The following is a 16,352-nucleotide window of genomic DNA, read 5'->3' as shown; positions in this document are numbered from 1 at the left end:
ATTTAGAGAGAAGGGAGTGAGAAAGAGGGAGAGAAACATTAATGGGTGAGAGATACATCAATTGGTTGCCTCTCACATACACCCAACAGGGTACCTGGCCCTCAACCCAGGCATGTGCCCTGACTGGTTGGATGGTCTGAATCCATCAAGATTTTGGTTTGCAGGCGGGCACTCAATCCACTGAGCCACATAAGCCAGGGCTGGACTAGTATTTGATTTTTCATTTCATTGACATATTATTATAAAAATGCTTTGGATTTTTTCTCAGTGAAACCAAACAAAAGTCATAAAGTATGTTCTTCCAAATTAAAGCATTCATGGCTTCAACAAAACTGTTGTATATACAGCTGTGGTGATATTTAGATATGTAAGCATCTTAGTTGGAAATGAAATCTACATAGGATCAATGTGAATTTGACTTTACAGTTAATTTTAATGGGTGTGATGTATAATTTAAGAGGGTGTGATTCCCAGGTTCATACGCCAAATCACAGCATTAAGTGATTTCAGCAGTTGTCTAAATTATGGTGTGTTCCAAAATTAACAGTAAGGTCAGACTCTAATTTTAGATTGAAAATGTAAAGGCCATTTTCAAAATTTGAGATTCAAATACAAAAATGATTTGCTATCACTATTAAATTGTCCTCAAAGACTGCTAATTAAACCACTGTCCTTAAAAGCTGTCTTCTTTGGCAGCTGAAACAGTTCGGTTATTCTTTTAAAGTAAGAGCTTTATTTACATTGAAAACTTCCAGTAGATTGCTAAAAATAATAAAAACAAAGATACAGACATTGAAACTTACACTCTTAAAAAAACAAACAAAAAGAAAATAAATCAGTGACTGAAACTGGCAGATTTTCCTTTATATCTTGCCTTTGACTTATAAATTTCTATTTCTTGCCACAGGGAGGGTAGTGAAGGCTAGATTATGGTGCTTTAGGTGCAAATTGTCTTCTGGGTTATGCTAGTTTGTTGCTAGGTGCTCAAGGCTGCTTAATCAGCACAAACTATTAGCTTTTGGCTACTGAAGTTCAAAAATGTACAAAGGCTCCTCTCTGGATATCTGTGGTTGTTGTCACTTTAATTTTCCTTATTCAAATATTTCTATATTTTTGATCAATGTTGACAAATGGCATGTTCACTAACACAGTGAACTTACAATCTATTTCATTAAAAAAATTATCAATGTTGATTAAATCAATCTTTATCTAACACTTTGTTGGTTAGATCAGTCTGAAAACCTTTGCCCTTCACCCACCCTCCCCAGGAATGGGAGAGCAGGTTAGGGGATGATTCCATCCGGTGGGAACACCCTCAGTTGGGGTTGTGATTGGCTCCTGGCAAAGTTTATTTGGGTGACTCCTCCCAGATCCACAGAGATGTCATGCCTCCCAGTGAGGTGATAAAGATCTATTACCCCAAGTTCTCTCAAAGTGGAGAAACAGTGGTTTATGCTGGTTGTTTGTCTGTGGCTTTGCCCCAAGTGAAACTGACTTTTAGTGGTGTGCTATGATATAATCACAGAGGAATGATCATTTGTTTGCTAGATCTTTGGACACTGGAAAAAGCAGGGGATGCAGGGGAGTCATCAGAGAAAAAGAAATGGTAAAGAAGAGAACAAAAGCTTATTGAGCACCTACTGTATTCCATTGACTGTGTTAAATCAGCTTGTGTAGTCTTACAGCTGCCATAAGAAATAGAGATCTCAATTTATTGGTGAGGATGCCAAGGCAAATAGTAGTTACTTGCCAAAACCACCCAGTAAATGATTGGCTTTCTGTTGCCTGAAGTCTCCCCAAACCCCGACTCCACACCTTCCATTGCACTGTGCACAAACAGATGTGTGCAGCTGGCTTAGAGGAGGAGAAGAGGGAAGAAAGTGAGAAAAGAAAAACTTAAAAAAAAAAAAAAGAAGAAAGAAAAGAATGTGAGAGAGCTCTGAAATGCTGCCAATAGTTATTCAAGGTTAATTCTATCTGAGGTGAGGGTAATCCTAAGCAAGACCGCAAATTAGGTATACTTTGACCCATCTGAGTCACATGGCTCCATCTTTGCCATTTTGGGAGGGTCCTAGTTTTCAGAAGCTATTTGTTAAATTCTCAACTTAATGCTCATCCCTCCCAGAGACATTGCCATGTAATAGGAGCAATTTGCCAAAAGTATAGTGGCAATTTTTTGCAAAATAAATCTGAGAAGAGAACATTTATTTGCTTAGTAGGGTGATCCAGCTTTCAGGTTAGCCTTGTAAGCAGGAAGTCTAGGAATTTTTTTTTTTTTTTAACGCTTCAGAGACAACTTTCTTGAGTCTTGTTTTCAGTTTCTACAATATTGCATTTTTAGATTCCTGACACTGTTACCTTTCGCTCCTTTCCTGGAGGAAGCCCTTCCCTATCTCTGTAGCAATCTAACTTGAAGTTCTGTAAAGATGTTTTGTTTTGATTTCAGTGGTAAAAATGTGGAAACTTCATTCCAAGTTTATTAACCAGAAATAGGTCCATCAGCTAGCTATTTGTTACTGGATTAAGCACAATCTAACCTGGCAAATGAACATATAGCTTTGCTCAAAAAGTAGAAAGACACAGTGACAAAAACAAAATTCACCTGGGGAGGAAATGACATCAATACATTTGGAATATTTTTTAAATGTTAAAATTGTTTGGGGTTGCTACAGACTGAGTATTTGTATGCACCAAAATTCACATGTTGATATTGTAACCTCCAAGGTGATGGTATTAGGTAAGAGGTAGGGCTTTTGGGAGGTGGATAGGCCCTAAGGGTGGAGCACTCATGAATGACATTAGTGCCCTTATGGCAGGCACCCCAGAGAGCTCCCTCACACCTTCCACCATGTGAGGGCACAGCAAGATGTCAGCAGTCTGCAACCCAGAAGAGGGTTTTCACCAAAAAATCTGCCAATGACTAGGTCTTGGACTTCCTGCCTCCAGAACTGTTAGAAATAAATTTCTGTTGTTTAAGTCACTCAGTGTATGGTAATTCGTTATAGCAGCCCCAATAGACTAAGATAGGGATATTTTGGGATTCATTCCATATCCTATTATGGAAAATAGAACTTCTTAAACAAAGTAAACAAGTATCTCAGTCCTCAACACACATGTAAAATCAGATCAGAGCTTTGTAACAGAAAAGCAGCTCATTTTTATAGGTTTACAATACAAACATGAAGCTGTGGGTATTGTGAATTATGAAAATGGGAGCAAAGATTGCAACAAGTATTTACTTAGTTTATTCTTCTTATACTTGAGGATTTGTTGCAATTACTGGGTCTGAGGCCATGAGGTCATTGAAAACACCATCTTGGATCTGACAACAGTCCTAAGTTCCATGATCTACTGGTTCCTGAACCATTACCAGGGAGAAATAGATGCCTTAAAAATACCTACATAAAATGAAGAGACAAGAAGAAAAAAGGAAAACAAAAGCTTCATGTGCCCAGGGGAACTTTTGTTTATGAAATCAAAGTTCTACAGCTTCACTTTGAGTGCTAACTGAAACCCCGCAGTGTCCTCACCAAGAGGCCATCGAAAGTGGGCAATGGCTTGGAGAATCTTCTGTATTTGATTTTTTTCATAGAGACGCATCTGTTCCCATTTTATGTATGTATGTATGTATGTACGTATGTATGTATTTATGTATTTATTTTTTTTAAAGGTACTCTTTAAAAAAAATATTTATTTATTTATTTAGTTTTAGAAAAAGGAGAAGGGGTGAGAAAGAGAGGAAGAGAAAGATCAGTGTGTGTTTGCCTCTCACATGCCCCCTACTGGGGACCTGGCCCGCAACCCAGGCATGTGCCCTGACTGGGAATCGAACTGGTAACCCTTTGATTTGCATGCTGTCACTCAATCCACTGAGCCATACCAGCCATTTTTCAAAACATGGGACTCCTCAAAAAAGCCAAACTTCATTCTCTCATACAGACTTTGAAAAGAATTTGATGTCATTTTGGTATTTGGAATCTCACCTACCTACAAGGTATAAACAAATCACCTGTGAGGCAAGTCTCATCATGGAACACTCCCTGGTTATCAGTTGCAAAGGCCTGTCATCAGCTTCCATTGCCTCATCTTGTTTCTTCAGACTTGCCGCCTCCCTGCCTGAATGCTCCCTACGTCCCGCGTGTCTGAACACATCTTGCGTGCTGGATAAGGAGCTTCTCTGGCTGGGGTTGGACCTTCCCTCCCTGGAAAGAAATAGCTGTTTACAGAATATTAGAGCAATTCTAATCAGGCATGACTCAGCTCTTCTGTGACCTCTCTTCTCGCTTTTCCTTGATGAGGCTGGTGCACTGGTCCTACTTGTGGAAATATGAGTATGTGTCTCCCCACCCCTCTTCAATTCCAAGAGGGAAAATCCCTTTTAGAAGATTCTCTCATGGAATTCTTGCCATGGATGGTTTTTCTCCCTTTGCCATTGCCCCTGCTATCTCCCCTTTCCCCCAATTTACTGTCTGGATGTTTCTCTCTTATCCCAGTTTTCTCAGAGTTTGGGATTATCAATCTAAAGTTAGAGTCCAGAATTCATCACTATTATCCATAAAATTTGGCAGTTATTTCTTTCAAATTTGTTTTTTCCTGTGCAAACATTTCTTTATTTCAAAATAATTAAAGCATTAATGTGTTTCTGTTTAGGTAGAATTTTCAATCTTTAAAATGTGGAAGGATAATTTACTTTAACGTTACCATTAATGTGATAAAGCTTTTCTCTTTCTGCTGATTTTAAAAACTTACATGAAGCTGCAAAATGCTGAAGGGGGCAACCCTGCTTCAGAAAAAAGAGAAGGAACAAAAACTTTATGACAAAAATACTTGTTAGGAAGTAGCAAATTAAGTCTGTTGATTTTCTTTTGTGACTTTGACAATTGTTTTTCTTAAAGAGAACAGAAAAGGAAAAGATAACCTACCTAAAATATTCATATTATTTTCAGAGTTCTAGGATAATCCAGAACAGGGTCATTTTTGAAGAAAAGGAAATAGGTTTCATTTCTGGCAGTGGATCCCCTCCACTGATTTGCATGTTCCTTGACATGATAAGCTGTATGAAGGTGCCTTGAGTTCATTCCACAGATGGAAAATAGCAAGTACAGGAATTAGCTAAACATTCACAAGGACTGCCATCTGAGGTTTGATTTGAATCAAGAGATAGTGTCCAACATACATTTCACTGAGCATGCTTGTCAAAAACCTCACATTCCAGATGTGCCAAAAATGCATGCATTGAACACACACACACACCCCGTCCAACAACTGCATCCCGGCGGCCCCTGCACACACATGTTTTAACACAGTTACAATAAAGCATGCTCCCAAGCCTTCAAGCTCTACAGCCCTCAGCCAAGTAACTGCCAAAAAGATGCTCAAGCAGCAGTTGAAGTGGGTCTGACCTCTGGTACCCATGGCTACTCCAGGGAACTTCCTGTGAGCCCCAGGGACTCAGAGGAGGTGATGAGGAGTCTGCCAAAAAAGCCCCAGGCAGTCGGTCTGCTTCCTGCCCTCATTATTCCTCATTCTCATCTTTCTCTGGAGACCATAAACCTGTTCTGGGGGTTCAGACAGGCCATGCTACCCAGTAGTAACTAGTTACTAGCAAAATGATGAACAAAACAGTAATTCTAGCAGAATAATAGTTTTCACATCATCTAATGTTTTCTTGGCTTTCTAAAAAATTTTTTTTTCTATCTTTTTGTTGCAAATGGAATACCGTGCTTAAGCCAAGCAGGCAATGTAAAGCTTGGACTTCAAAGTCATTTCTTGATAAAACATCAAACAGCCCGGAGTGGATCAACTGTTATCTAGAATTCTACAGATAATTAACTGAGACTCAGCGCCCACTTGCCTTGGGAGTTTCTGTAGGCAAGGTCTTTCTCATGGTCCTGCTTGCTTTTTGTTGCCATTTCTTGGGCAGGGAGAGGTTTGGATAGCCTCTCGATAAAAATCCACGTTACCAAGCACAAGGAACGTGAATACCTGCTTAGCACTGCAGAGGCCTGAAACATGCACTGTGCCCTCATTCACGCCTTGAGGCGATACATTTTGCTCCTCCCTCTTGATTTGGAAACACCACTGCCTGCACCTTCTCCTGGTCTTTTCCTTACTTTAGAGGAGCAGCATACTTTCTGCCAAGAATGTGAGAAATGTTGTCTTTTAAACTTAGTTTTGAAAAATGTGATGGTATTAAATCTACAGAAGACACAGAGCCCCCGCTATGGATTGCTAGTTTCATGAGTACATTGGTGGGCCCCTCTCTCATCTTCCAGCCTCAAACTCCAGCCCTCCCAATCCCTTTGCTTGAGTCAAGCGGATGGTCTCACCACTCCAACCCCCCTGCATTTTTCCACTCCCCACCTCCATGCATTGCCCATTCATCAAGCCACATCTCCCTTTAAATGTGAAGACTCACCTTAAACCCCACCACCTCTTCCAAGGAGCCTCCCCTGATTAAGTGGGGATGAAGAAACCTCCGAAGCATGACTGACAAACTCCCAATACATAAGAACACATACATCCCAAAACAAACACAGAAACTCACAAAAAGAGAAAATTACACTTTCTCTACTTTCAGATTATATGCTCCTACGAGGGTAAGGGAATCAACTTTATGCCAAAACCAATTAATCATTTAAACAATAAGGTATTTTTAATATTTATGGTGGTTACTCAGAAAAACAGCGCTATGACTTCTCTTCCCTAGTAATTCTCTTCTTACTTTAAATCCCTATTCCGTTTCTCCTCAGCTTCTTGAATGCACAACTAAGGGGACTGCCACTTGCCCAATCTGAATGATATGGAGAACGCTAAAGGAAGCTGGTCCTTGCAATATCTCCTGGGTGGTGAATCACACTGCTCGGGATGAACCTGCATTTGAGCTGGCAATGGCTGTAGCCACTTTACTTTCTCATCAGGAAGCCTTGATGACTCCATGTCTGCTACGTTGGCATAAGGGACCAAAAACACTCTAAAGAAGGCCCTGCTAATAGAATGGGAACAAGGCTTCTGGCAAGACTCCATGCCTAGCCTCAAATAAATCCTTTGGAGAGGAAGGGGATCTCTACAGAGCACTGGATATGAGGCAGTCACATCAGAAAATAGAAACAGACATGTTCGCCGCCCTCTCGGGTCAGCGTTAATGCCACTTGTGGAGGGCGGAGAGACTTGGGGCAGAAGATGACCAGAATGAGTAGAAACACAGATGGAATGGCAATAGCTGGCAATTAGAACATGGCATCAAACACCACTGCCACAGAAGCTTTCTAGCTACAAAGCCACGCTATGCAACCTTTAAGCAAAACATTACTGATTTTGTGGTTGTAAAACGTACCTTCAACAGCAGAACTCAGTTTTATGACACCTTGAATAAAAACAAAAAGTGGCAGTTATATAATGGACCTGAATTACCTTTTCCAATCTTCTCATAACAAATGCATGCTTCAGAGCTGGATTTTTTTTTTTTTTGCTGGCATTTTGATAATTTAACTAAACAAACATCAACTAAAAGAGCTAAATAATTTTCAGTCCTTGACTAGACATCATGGGTGGCTTCATTTTCCATGAAAATCATTTGGGGGAGTTTTTCACTAAATGTATCTGATATGTTTTTGGATGAAACAAAGGCCAAGCCTGTCTGTCTATTTCTATGTATACATAAATCATGCTGCATAACGGATTGATAAAACTTCCCACAACAGGACACTAGTGTCTACTACTTCCCATTTATTACTGTATATAGAGATCATTTGATACATATTGAAACAGGGTTTCTGCTGAAATATGCAACAAGTGGTTAAAAACCATGGTGTGATCTGGCAACTTCCTTCTTTGGGGTAGCTGGGCCACAGGCTGTTTTCTGGTCTGATGTGTTCAGCATTCTCACTCCCTGAAGGTCAGGCAGTGAAAGGGCTATTTGAGCCAAATTATTCAGGAAACGAGTGGACATTACCCTTGGCTGTATATTCATGTGCCTATTTGGTGAATTTAAAGGTGAAAATACTAAACTAAGATAAATTAGAGCTGCTTCAATAATTTGATTTAATAAGTATTTTTTGGTAAGTGTTGCTGTTAAATGAACAATATTCCCCAAACTCTCTGTGATAGCCATGATAATTTAGGCTAAGCAAAAATGCCTACAGTTTCATTTGGTTGACATTCTGGTTCTCTTTGAAACTGGAGGAGTTTCAAATTAAAAATGGAAATAAAACTGGTGAACCAAATTGGTATCAGCATGAACACACTGATTTTACAGATTATGTTCACAAAAAGATAAACTTGCTCTCTATTATAACTTTCCAAAAAGGCTATTTTCAAGTTACCTGTTGAATTTCATGTTTCCTGCAAAGCCAGTAGTGTCTGCTCAACATTTAACAAGGGATTTTCCAGGAGAAAAAGTATATGTATATATATGTATGTGTGTTTATTATAAATTTTGCTACTATGAATGATGTGTAGTATGGAGTCTCCAAATAATAAGAGAGTATACAGTACTCTTTATTGCAAGTTCTATTACCGCCAATTGATTCTCACATAATGCTTTTGTTGATTTTGGCCAAACATCTACATCCACACCCAGCAAGTCAACCACATTTGATAAAATCATGCACTGGGTAGCATTCCAATCTGCTCCTTTCCCAGTAAATTAATTATCATTTCATCTTTTTTGTGACCTACTGTTAAACTATTTTTCATTTTCATACGTTATTGCCATTAAATTAAAATTCTTTCAACTTTAACACTATGCCAATACTCCCACTATGACCTATTTCAAGCTACCAGTTTGATATAACTGAACATGGAGTTGGGAAGAGATGGGCAGTAGCAACAGCATTATGTAGTATTTCATTACACAAGTGCAGTAGATATAAACAACCTCAAAGTATAGATAATATAATGTAGTCACATGATTAGGATGTAACTATGTTTACTGGGGGGACCCCCCCCAAAAAACAGACTTTATTTATAAAAAATTGTGTATTTATTCTTACATGTTTAAACCTCAGTCATCTCCAAAGTACTCTCCATTTGATGCAATATACCCATTGAGTCTTTTTTCCGCTGCTCCAGTTTTTGAACTCGTTTATTTTAATGCCTTTTAGTGCTTCTGGCATTTTTTGTTTCACCTCTTCTACAATGGCAAAACATTTTCCTTTGAGGACTTTTTGCATCCGAGGAAACAAACAAAAAAAGCCACTCGGTGAAATTGGGCCAATAGGGAGTTTGGGGCAGGGGGGTCATGTCATTTTTGGTCAAAAACTGAACACTCAGTGCGATGTGGACAGGTGCGCTTGTAAATCACCCATCATGAAATGGACAAATGAGTTGAAAGAGTCTTCAAAAAAATTTCACTGCAGCTGAATGCAGCCTCTCACAACAACGCCAGCTGGTACACTGATACGGGTGGGTTCCTAGAACACTCACCTAGAGGGAGGAACCTGTACTACAAGGGGCCTGCCCTCCAAAAGATAATTCTGTTTTTTGGGGGTTCCCCCTTGTAGTATTTATTACCTCTGTTTTTAATATAATTTACTTAATTGTAAGTTTAAATAATTTAATTTGTAATAATGACTGTATTTAACAATGGACTCACAAAATTTCTGAAAATGTAACATCTGGCTCTTGCAAGCTGGTATGAACCAGGTCTAGTATAGCATTGTTATAACTGATGTTTCTTTCCACTGAGGCCCAGAATAGAAAATCTAAATCTTCAAAATACTTTTTGAGATATTCACAAAAAGGGTTATCATTTAACTGAACAAGCTAAATGCAAGTAAGCTTAGCCTTTACTGTTATTTTGCCAGTAATTTCAAAACCTTTTAAACCTGTCATATGCAAAAATACATAGATTACCTTGGAAATAACGGTCATGGACAATCAACTAAGAACACAACTTAAATAGACTTGGCATTCTTTTGGTCAGGCAACCATGCCAAAAGGTATGAGTCACTGGCTTATGAAACAATGATCCCGTCTTTTTTAAACTGTGGAATCTTTATACAGGAAACCAGGTCAGAATATAATTTTTTTCAGCCATATTTATTTTTGTGTTTAATCATAATGTCAGCAACAGTTATTCAAATGAAAGGACAACAAGGCACTGTAATCAGTGTGTAGAAATAGGCTCTATGCAAGTAAAGCAAGAAATCTAAACAAATTCTTACGGGAGATGTGGGTGGTGGTGGACCAGAGCCCAGTAATGCATTTATTAAGGGGAAAAGGTAAGTTAAAAAACAAATAAAAGTCTGACTTTAGAACTCTAATGATAAAGATTATTTTAATAAAAACTTTAGGATTCATTAGCTCCATATGGCCTGTTATATTTTTTAAACCTCAAATCAAGCTTTTCTTTGCAGTAGCATAGGCTTTTATACTGCTAGTAACTATGTTACAGTGAAAATTTAGAAATAGCTAAATGGAGTTGGATAGCTAATACATTATACAAAAAATTATAGAATGAGGGGAAATATACTGTTTATGTTAAAATAGGAATATATTTTAAAGTTTGATTATTTAAGAAATGAGTGAACAAAAAGTTACACGTACACGGCTGACTTCCAGGACACACAACAGACGTTATCTAGTGACTGGCTGACATTGACGTTGCCTGGAGTTCAGGGTGGGCCATAGCGCGTACATACATGTATACACACAATGGATCCTACCCTTCCGCCCCACACTTAACTCTTCATAGTCTCCAGAAATATATGAAAAATAAATTAGAAGAAAAAGAGAAGGAAAAGCAAACCAACTGTTCTTTCCTCAACTCGATGTCTTTAGTGTAGTAAAATCCTCATCTTGTGGGTGACTCAGGCAGACCATGTCCATTGTCTTCCTGCAGGTCAGAGCTAATCACTAACCAGGTACGCTTTCTGCAGCAGTTCTCCAGTTCCAAAATTACTCCGCCCTCTTTCCCACCACTTTCACCTGATGATGAATTTCCATTGATCTCAAATAATTCTTAGGAGAAAGGGTGAGGTTAAAATAATTCATGCTAAAGTTTATATGACTGAGGCTTATTAAACCCTCCAATGATACCTCACTGTTGTTGAAATTTTAATCAAAATTTTGGCCCTGGCCATTAGGCCTCTGCTTATTTTCCTTTTTCTTTCACTTCATTGTTCAAGATGCTTTAGCCACTTCTCTCTTCTCCCTGTGCTTTGCAATGCTTTTGACTTTCTGCTCCTGGCTAGTGCCTTTGCCACTCTTCTGGCTTAAATGCTCTCCTCTGACTTGCCAGCGCTTCCTACAGCTAGCTCTTTCTCCTCATTCAGATTTTACTTCAGATGTCACTTCCACAGAGTTCCTCCTTGATTACCGTATTTAGAGCAGCCCTAGTAATAACTCTCTAGACAACCTTTCTTCTTTATTGCATTTTTTTCCATAGCAATCATCATCTCATAGAATTGTGTCATTGATTTCTTATTTGGTTCCTTGTTTGTATCTACCTTCCTCACTGGAGTAAAGCAGAAGGAGGGCAAGGGCCTGCTCTGTCTTGCTTGCTGCTGTGACTCCCATGACTAGAACAGTGCCTGACATAGAGCAAATACCCAATAAATGTTATTGAATGAATAACTGATAATTACCAGGTGTTTCTAGGTGTTCTAAAAGAGGATTTTATCTATCCCAGCAAATATATTTCAAACATGTAATCTTAATTGTGGATATTGTTGAGCAGAGTCCTCAAATTTCACTATAATGACCACTGTTTCTACTCAGAGGCTGGTTTTCATGGAGGTGAACATTGAGATATGGAGTGAATAAACGTAAGTTACACAGATAATTAAGTTTCAGGATCGTAGTGTTTAAAAGGTACCCAAGAAGTAAGTTTATTGACTAATTGGAGACAAGAAAGCACCCTAAATGGACTTTAAGGAATATTAGCTCATTGATTTTATGCCCATGTACCTCTAGAATGTGCAGTTCTCACCTCTACTGTCATCGCCCTAGGCCAAATTATCACAGCTGTTCACGTGAATCTATATTATATGGTAAGAACAGAGAAAGAGGAACTTAGAAAGAGCCATTCAGTTTCTAATATCCTCCTTTCAGTGCATTCTCATACTGCAGCTGCAGTGATCTTTTCAAAAGCCAAGTCCAATGATATGATATCCCTCCCTTTTTTAAAAGTCTTAAATGGTTTTTTATTATTCTTAAGATAAAGACCAAAAGGCTTAACATGACTTGGAAAGCCCTTCATGATGTCACCCTTGACAGAATAAAAATGGCCACAAATTCCTCCCTCTATCTGTCCTAGAGAGATGGGGGCTATGTGCTTTCTTCTTGAATCCAGGCAAGCTCTCAGACTGCTTTGACTATTAAAATACAGTGGAAATGACGCTGTCCCAATGTCTGTCCCCAGGCCTTACAAAACAGACAGCTTCTTCCTCCGGTCTGAGGGATCTTTCCCTCTTGGAACCTTGGGACACCAGGTCAGAAGTTCTGAGACTGCTATGATGGAGAGGCCCGGTGGAGAGGACATTCTGATAAACCGCACCAGCTGAGGGGAGAAGCTAGAAGGCCTGGGGAGCTACTGATGAAAGCTGGGAGGACAGGGAAAAAAATGGTCTTGGAGACTGGTAGAAAATGCAACTTTTCTGGTGTCGTGACAGAGAGTTTGGCAACATTATGACCTGTAGCATTATGAAAAATAGAAAATATACTTAATGAATTCTTAGATTTTTGTGAGATTTCCAGGCAGAATGTTTAAAGTGCCAATTAGTTTGTTTTAAAGCAGTGACATATAATATAGATAAAGATGAGTTAAACAAAAAGAACTGTTCAGTTTTCAAGCAAAATTTAGAGAAAATGTAGAGCTAGTACTTGTCAGTATAAAGAAAAAGGTAGAAAGATTTCACATTTCTAGACTGAAGGAAAAATTCAAAGTAAGAAATTGATAGGGTAAAATCACCTAATGGGTGTGACTATAAGAGTTTTTTATATGATTTTAGAAAGATTAAAATGCTCGCCTCATAAGCTTGTAAAGAGACAGAAGCCACTGCTAAGAATCCTAAGGGCATCGTCCCATAGCAGCCTGACTCTGAGCCCAGGCCAAAGAAGGACCTATATTGAGGAGAATTGTGGATGTGTGTTTTAACAAATGGAGTGAAGTTTAATAAGATTCATAGGAAGACCACAAAGATTTTAAGAGAATTATTTTAGTGGATATACTCTCAGCTTGGACAAAAATGAGCAGAGGTCGTTCTAAGTGAAAGAGTCTTCAAAGCCCCCAAGCTACTATGGTCAGGAAATAGACTGAAAAGAGTATTCAGTTGCAAATACCAGTTCTTATGTCCTAGGGACTGAATTGTGTCCCCTCTCCCCTATCTATATGTTGAGGTCCTAACTAATCCCCCATATGATGGTATTTGGAGACGGGGCCTTTGGGATGTAATGAAGCTTGATAAGATGATGAGGGTGTGACCACCATGATGGGATTAGTGCCCTTATGAGATGTTGTTCTCTTTACACACTGAAAAAAGGCCGAGTGAGCACACAGACCAAAGGTGGCCTTGAGCAAGAAAGGAAGAGTACTAACCACAACCTGACAATGCTGATGCCCTGATCTCAGACTTCCAGGTTTCACAATTGGGAGATACACATGTCTGTTGTTTTAGCCACCTAATCTATGGTATTTTGTAATGGCAGCTTGATCTGACTAAGACATTATGTAAATAAGGTGACTCTAAAGGTGAAAGCAAAAGTTTATAGGGGGGAAATAAGAGCTGCAGAGAATCATTCCTGGAGAGTGGGCCCTCCAGTCAAGGAACTGGCAATGCATTAATTTCAGAGTTACTATGGTCCAGGGATTGCTATGTGTCCTGCACCTTCACTCTTTGAATGAGAGTGCTCATTGTGCTGATCTCATCTCTGTATCATTAATATGTGCTTGGTGTGTGCGGAGCAGATACTTTTTCATTTTAGTTCACAAATTTTCATGTTGAGAGAAACTGCACTAGAGAACAACACTAAAGGAACTTCCATCAACACCTGGGCTTTATTTAGATTGTAAGAATCAGAATCTCAAACTTGAACTTCACGCCATAAAGAGATAAGATTTTTGTAGGGCTTTAGGAGGAGTATATTTTGCTTTCCAGAGGAATCTAAATAATTGTGTACAGATTAGAGGGTGAACCATAGCTGAGTAAAAATGGCTACAAATTAATTGAAACTGTTCCAATCGAGAGATGGCATTTCTGTCATTCTCTGTGATACGGGAGGGCCAGCTCTGTGTCTCCTTTAGCCAGTATGGTGAAGTGATGCTCTGCTAATACCTGGACCCAGACCTTAAGATTTCCTGTCTTTTGGACATTATCTCTGGCAGCTGAAATCCTGGAGGTACCGCTTATAGGTGCTCTGTTCAACAGTCTCTGAGCCTACACACCCAAACATTGAAACTAAGGTGCCAGGCATTTGAATAATGCCATCCTGGGCCACCTAGTACAACCTCTAGCTAAATGAGGAGCAGAAGAATCACCCAGCTGAACCCTACTGAAATTCTTGACCATACGATGATAGGTTATAATAAAGCAGTTGTTTTTAAGCTGCTGACCTACACTTTGGGGTAATATGTTATGTAGTTCCAGATAACTGAAATAGCTACCTGTGCCCAATTTCTCTGACCTCACCTTGCATCTAATCTCTTAGTTCTCTACTCCAGCCATGCTACACTTCTGGTTCTCTGAACATTAGCATGACATTAATAGCAACATGAACACCACACATGAACATTAACATCTCCTCACTCTTCTTGACCTTTCAGCTCTTGTTTATAAGGATTTTCTCAGGAAAGTTCTCCCTGACCCCCTAGATTAGTTTTATTGTTATAGTAGATTCTCCCAGAAAAAACCCCCACCAAAACCAAAACAAAGCTGTATTTCTTTCTTTCAGAACAATTATCTCTGTGATTATTGCACTAATGCCAGTCTCCACCCTTAGATTGTAAACCCTAGGAACAGAGAGTAGGACTTTTTGATCATCACTGAATTACCAGAGCCCAGCAGTATGCCTGGACAAATTAAGTGCTGAGTAAATATTTGTTAAATAGATAAATGAAATATTTGATGCAACTTGTAAGGCCTCTCTTCTTACCACAGCCTTTAATAACTGTGCTGCAATTCTTCTCTTGCATACTGTCAACGTTTGGATTCAAAGTCATTGTAACTGGGAAAGACAGTGGGACATGATATTACATGAAGGCAGCTTAGCACAACTGAGGTTGCTAAGTTCCCTTTTGTAACCCTGGTGCAGAGAAGAGGAAGCGAAAGGTTGCTTCTGAGTGTGTGTGGGCACAGGAGTGCAGAAAGAAAAAAAAGTAATAAGTACCCACTCACATTTACGTCTTTGGTGAAAATCAGGGAGCTTTCCTGAGCAGCTAGAGAAAGTCGTGGCCCTGGCTGGGAAGTTCAGTTGGCTACAGCACTGTACTGATACGCCAAGGTTGTGAGTGGGATCCCCTAGTCAGGGCACATACAAGAATCAACCAAAGTGCATAAATAAGTGGAGCAATAAATTGATGTCCTTCTCTGTCCCTTCATCTCTTTCTCTAAAATCAATAATAAGAATTTAAAAAACAAAGAAAGTTGTGGGTCCTCACATCATTTAAATTATTTCTAAATTTAGAAATAATTTCTAACTAGATTAAGAGCTTTTTTCTACTGCCTCCCTTTATCCAAAAGAGGAAGGACTGGTTGCATGCCTGAGGGTGGATGTCCAGGTAAAGAATCTGGTTCCTTCATACGCACTACCCCCAGAATTGTTTTCTTAATACCTAATTTGTATTCTATTGTTTTCAAAAATGCATTTTCTCACTTATTTAGTCCTGTGGATGTGGAAGATAGATGATCTATTGGAAACAATCTTTCTTAAACATTTTCTGGTCTATTTCTTTAAGATTTTAGTTTGTCATTTTTGTTGTAAGAGAAATAAGCTTAGGTATCTATAAACGTCATTATAATTTCTGTTTTGTACTTTAAAAGTATTTTCCCTTGCCTTGTTAAATTTCTACTTAACACTAGTTCCCCAATGGGTCCATGTACCATATTTCATTAAATGAGTTCAATAGAGTTCCAATTAGAGAAAGGAAGATTGCCATTTACCCATAATATCCCTGCTCATTTGAAAGAAAAACACTCCAAAATGTCAGGGCTACTATCTGAACAGACATGCTTTACGTCATTTTAGTGAGTGTACATACTCTGCTCATTTCTACTTCTCTGATTTAGCCTCCTGGCCTAAGTTCACAATACTGCACTTGTCCCTTTTGAACATGTGACAGATTAAAGAGCTGGCCAGGAGGCAGATGTAGGCACACCTTTGATCTCTCATCCTTGGGGGTTAAGAGAGGGCAG

General features: G+C 39.0%; 1 protein-coding gene across 14 annotated transcripts in view; it reads right to left on the bottom strand.

Annotated features, from left to right (window-relative positions):
- Window positions 1-16,352, bottom strand: part of DLGAP1 (DLG associated protein 1) — an 870,852-nt gene that overhangs the window by 92,267 nt on the left and 762,233 nt on the right. For 10 of the 14 annotated variants that reach the window (XM_054583388.1, XM_054583384.1, XM_054583385.1 and 7 more), the window contains one exon: window positions 7,337-7,366. The exons of the other annotated variants lie outside the window; for them this stretch is intronic. In XM_054583388.1, coding sequence (XP_054439363.1) covers window positions 7,337-7,366 — 30 coding nt within the window. The remainder of the gene's footprint in view (window positions 1-7,336; window positions 7,367-16,352) is intronic. 14 annotated transcript variants of the gene reach the window in all.

This window comes from Pteronotus mesoamericanus, unplaced genomic scaffold (assembly GCF_021234165.1).
Source record: "Pteronotus mesoamericanus isolate MK-2021 breed Mesoamerican mustached bat unplaced genomic scaffold, CSHL_Meso_final contig_74, whole genome shotgun sequence".
NCBI lineage: Eukaryota > Metazoa > Chordata > Mammalia > Chiroptera > Mormoopidae > Pteronotus > Pteronotus mesoamericanus.
The sequence above is the reverse complement of the archived record's forward strand: the minus strand, read 5'-3'. Positions and strand labels throughout refer to the sequence as shown.